The sequence below is a fragment of the Limulus polyphemus genome, unplaced genomic scaffold, assembly GCF_000517525.1.
Source record: "Limulus polyphemus unplaced genomic scaffold, Limulus_polyphemus-2.1.2 Scaffold2241, whole genome shotgun sequence".
NCBI lineage: Eukaryota > Metazoa > Arthropoda > Merostomata > Xiphosura > Limulidae > Limulus > Limulus polyphemus.
This window is the reverse complement of record NW_013667851.1, coordinates 14,849-18,905: the sequence shown is the minus strand read 5'-3', so window position 1 is coordinate 18,905 and position 4,057 is coordinate 14,849. Positions and strand designations below refer to the sequence as shown.

The window sequence follows — 4,057 nt, the reverse complement described above, 5'->3', positions numbered from 1 at the left end:
ATATATAAAGTTTTTTTCTTAAGAAATGTTTGATAACTATCTGGAGATTATAAGGATTTTGCATGTGAAATTTCAAAATTTTGTGATGCATAAAAGTATTTTTAATCTTAAAATGAATATTACTTTGCATGATAGACATTATAGAGATTATTACTGTTTCTTATATGAAGCATGTTTCAGCTTCATCTTTCAGATTAAAGTTACCCAGTCATTTTTGCCAGTATTTATTGACAGTGAATTAAAACTTAGTGAATTTCCCTTAATTCATTTTCTGATGTCTATTCTAATAATTCATAATGCATGCTAACAAGAACATAAAATTTAGTTATACGACGAGCTCAAGAATTTCTTTTATGTTGTAGTTCCATTGGATTGGCAGTTCAGTTGATTATTTTTTATAATAGCACTTCATATTAACAACTGTTCTATAACAGAGGAAGAAGCTAGAAATGTGATTTATATTTATAAATAGTAAAAAAAATAAAGCTTTAATGGAAAGTAGGGATCATTTGTTATTCCTATAATTTCTATTGGTTGGCTTTGTAATCCATATAGCTAAATGAAGCAATCTAAATTTGCCAACCAAACTAAGAATTGGAAATTGTTTTAAAATCTATTCAACTAGTATCACTTTACTTGTTTGTGTACTTTTTATTGCAGCATTTATTTTGTTTTGGATACTTCTTTTAGCAATTCTACAATCTCTACTTTCCTTAATTTTTTTTTTTCCTAGTAAAGCTAGTATATAAACTCTTTGTAATAACTGATGAAAACATAAAACATCCTGTAGAGTTTAATTATGCACTAAGATTTAGTTGCTACTGCTGGTGTTTTTCAAAAATTATGTATTGTAAAAGTGAAATTTTGATTGCAGCTAGAAAACAGGTCCAAATCTCTTCAACAACAGCTAGAAGATTTAAAACAAAGGTGAGGCTACACCTTTTTTTTTTGTCATATTCTTGGTTTTAGCTATTTTTCTTTGTGATCTAAATGTTAGATTTTTTATTAACAATAGAATTGTAATATGTTAAATATTAATTATTCTATCATATTTCCTGATTATACTAAAGTTATGGTCATTCATGGTAAGCAGGTATTCATAATCAATTAATTTTTATGCATTCAGTAGAAGTGTTACTAATTATCCTGAGTTTTTATAGCTAATATAATTATATGTAGCATATCATAAAAAAAATATCATCCACTGTTTCTTCTGTTGTCATTTTTAAGATCATACAATAATATGTTCTACCTAGTATCTTATGTAACATATAAAGTATTTCCAAAATACATGCTATGCAGATAGTGTATAATAGTTTACTCAGTATACATGTAATGCTCTCTTTGCAATGATACGATGTGTTTATTGGTCTTTTCTAAACAAGGGCTATAACATTAGGAATAATTAAAGTTTCTTAACTAACAGGAACTTTACTGATAAATCAGAGGAACCTGATCTCGTCTGGGTTTCTTGAATTGTGATTTAGATACTTGTTGTGGTCACATGTCTGTTTTCTAAGTATTATAAAGACAGATTAATTAAGCTATAGTAAAAATAAAACTGAACAATAAATAACATTAGGAATGCGAAGCTGAGTTTAGATATACAGATTTCAGTAAACCAACTTGATAACTGTAGAACTGAGACTAAGAAAGGTATTTACTGCAAATTTTGTCAGATTTGAAAACATGGACTATAATGAAACTATATTGGTAAGAAGAAAGACAGTAAAAATAAATTTGTCATCTATTAGCAAACTACTTAATGACTAAGAAAACATTCAGTATTTGCAGCTATGACAACTACAATAAGAATGGCTGTTCTGTAATGTAATGATGCAATTTGATTTTAAGATAATTTCTAATTATAATAATAATAGCAAAATTAAAACAAGTTGTGAATTAGAAGATTTTTTTGTATCAAGGTATTTTACTTTTGTACCTAGACAAGTATTATCATAATTTATGTATGTTTGTAACTATAAATTTTTTTATATGTTGATACAAATACTGTAACTATTGTAAAGCTATTTCTTACATTAGAGCTGCATTATTAGTTGTTGATACTACTTGTTTTAGTATTTATGTTTTATTTAGAAACATTAGTGTTGCTTTAGGTTTGTATGGAAAGAAGTTTATTAACAGTGCTTTTGAATATTATTGAAATTATATAAAAATAATTTGATAATTTTTCTTGGGAAATAAGCTACTAAAGCCTTTTTCAGGGCTTCAGTTTATTTAAATACTATGCCACATAAAATATTCAGTGTAATTTCCTCATTCATATAAATATTTATACAATGGATGTTTTATTTCTTATTCTGTTAAATATTTCTTTTTATTCTCATAACAGTAAAAGTTTTTTTCACATACATTTATGTATTGCTTTGTGTATATGGTTATCAATTAATGATTTATTTGCTGTCTCAGTTTCTTTCTCTCATGTTATCTTGAATTTCTGTTTACATTTTTCTCATTTACTAGTTGATGATGCTTATACCACACATCCTTTATTAGTTGTGTAGCATGCTCATATATCTTCCATAAAATTTTCATGTTAATATCACACATTCTGTCTAAAGGTATTTTAACACCATACATCTTCTTCAGATATATATAATTTTGATAGTAAATATTTTGTATAAATTAAATCACAAAGGACAAAGAATGTCAAACTGTACAGTTTGTACACGTGAACTTTGAAAGATCAGTGTATGTAGTTAGCCTATTAGTTTACTTCAGCAGCTGTAACAGTCAACAAATTTAGTTTTTTTAAATGAAAATAGGAAGACAAACTAATGGAAAATATTTTCACAAAAAATCTTTATTGGAAATTTATTAAGTACACAGATATACAGTATAAAGTTATGTTATATGTATTAGTAAAGTAACTGAAATATTTGATGCTGGGATTCTGAAAAAAATGATTAAATGTGAGTAGTAAAATATATATAAAAACTTTTCCCTTCTGTGCTGCTTGGTGCAAACTTGGTTACTGGTAAGAATAATTTCTATTAATTGATGATGGTTAATTTGTTTGATTGTTATGTTGATTTTTAGTTTAGCTGGTATTATACTTGGGTTCTAACTAACTTTTGTTGTGAATTGTTTTTTTTTATTCTCATTATAATTGCTTTTTAATACTAAAATTGGTAACTGATAAACTTTTCTCTGAACTTTACTATTTCATCAATTATTCCTTTAAACCAGTTATACTTACACATTTAGTTTAGAAATGTGTTTTTTTTTTAAATGTCAGATTACTAAAAGAATCATATACTGTGATATCTATTTTTACTTTTTAGTAACTATGATTATAAGATATATTCATATCTTTCATCTTTTATTAATATACAGTATTTTTCTGCATTCCTTACTAATGGATTAAAATAACCAGCATCAGTAGAAGGTTTAACTGTTGGTTGCATGACAGCCAATCACAATGTAAACTGTTAATATGTGACTTTACTATGGGATAGTTCATTTTCATACAATAGAGGGAGAACAAACCCATAGTCTTTGTATTTTATTCATTGTTTCCATCATTATTTCCAAAACTATATATATATTTATGTATGTATGTGACAAACATCATTCCCACAATCATATTTCATAACTTACTTAAATATGTAATATAAATATTTTGACATTCCCATCAATTTGAGTAACAAAAGATGTGCTTTACTAGCTGTATCCATTAGTCCACATAATTATTCATTACCTCATTGGGCACTGTCAACATCCATTAGCTCACTTGGTCATGTGTCTTTACCTCCTTTTACACTGTTGACATCCATTAGCCCACTTGGTTGTGTGTCTTTACCTCCTTATACACTGTCGTCATCCATTAGCCCACTTGGTTGTGTGTCTTTACCTCCTTATACACTGTCGTCATCCATTAGCCCACTTGGTTGTGTGTCTTTACCTCCTCGTACACTGTCGACATCCATTAGCCCACTTGGTTGTGTGTCTTTACCTCCTTGTACACTGTCGACATCCATTAGCCCATATGGTTGTGTGTCTTTATCTCTTTGTACAATGTCGACATCCATTAGCC

The 4,057-nt window shown here is 27.6% G+C and overlaps 1 protein-coding gene across 3 annotated transcripts in view; it reads left to right on the top strand.

Moving 5' to 3' along the window:
* LOC106466379 (CAP-Gly domain-containing linker protein 1-like) overlaps positions 1 to 4,057 on the top strand; it is a 104,456-nt gene that overhangs the window by 86,761 nt on the left and 13,638 nt on the right. For all 3 annotated transcript variants that reach the window (XM_022394372.1, XM_022394371.1, XM_013926659.2), the window contains exon 19: positions 875 to 927. In XM_022394372.1, coding sequence (XP_022250080.1) covers positions 875 to 927 — 53 coding nt within the window. The remainder of the gene's footprint in view (positions 1 to 874; positions 928 to 4,057) is intronic.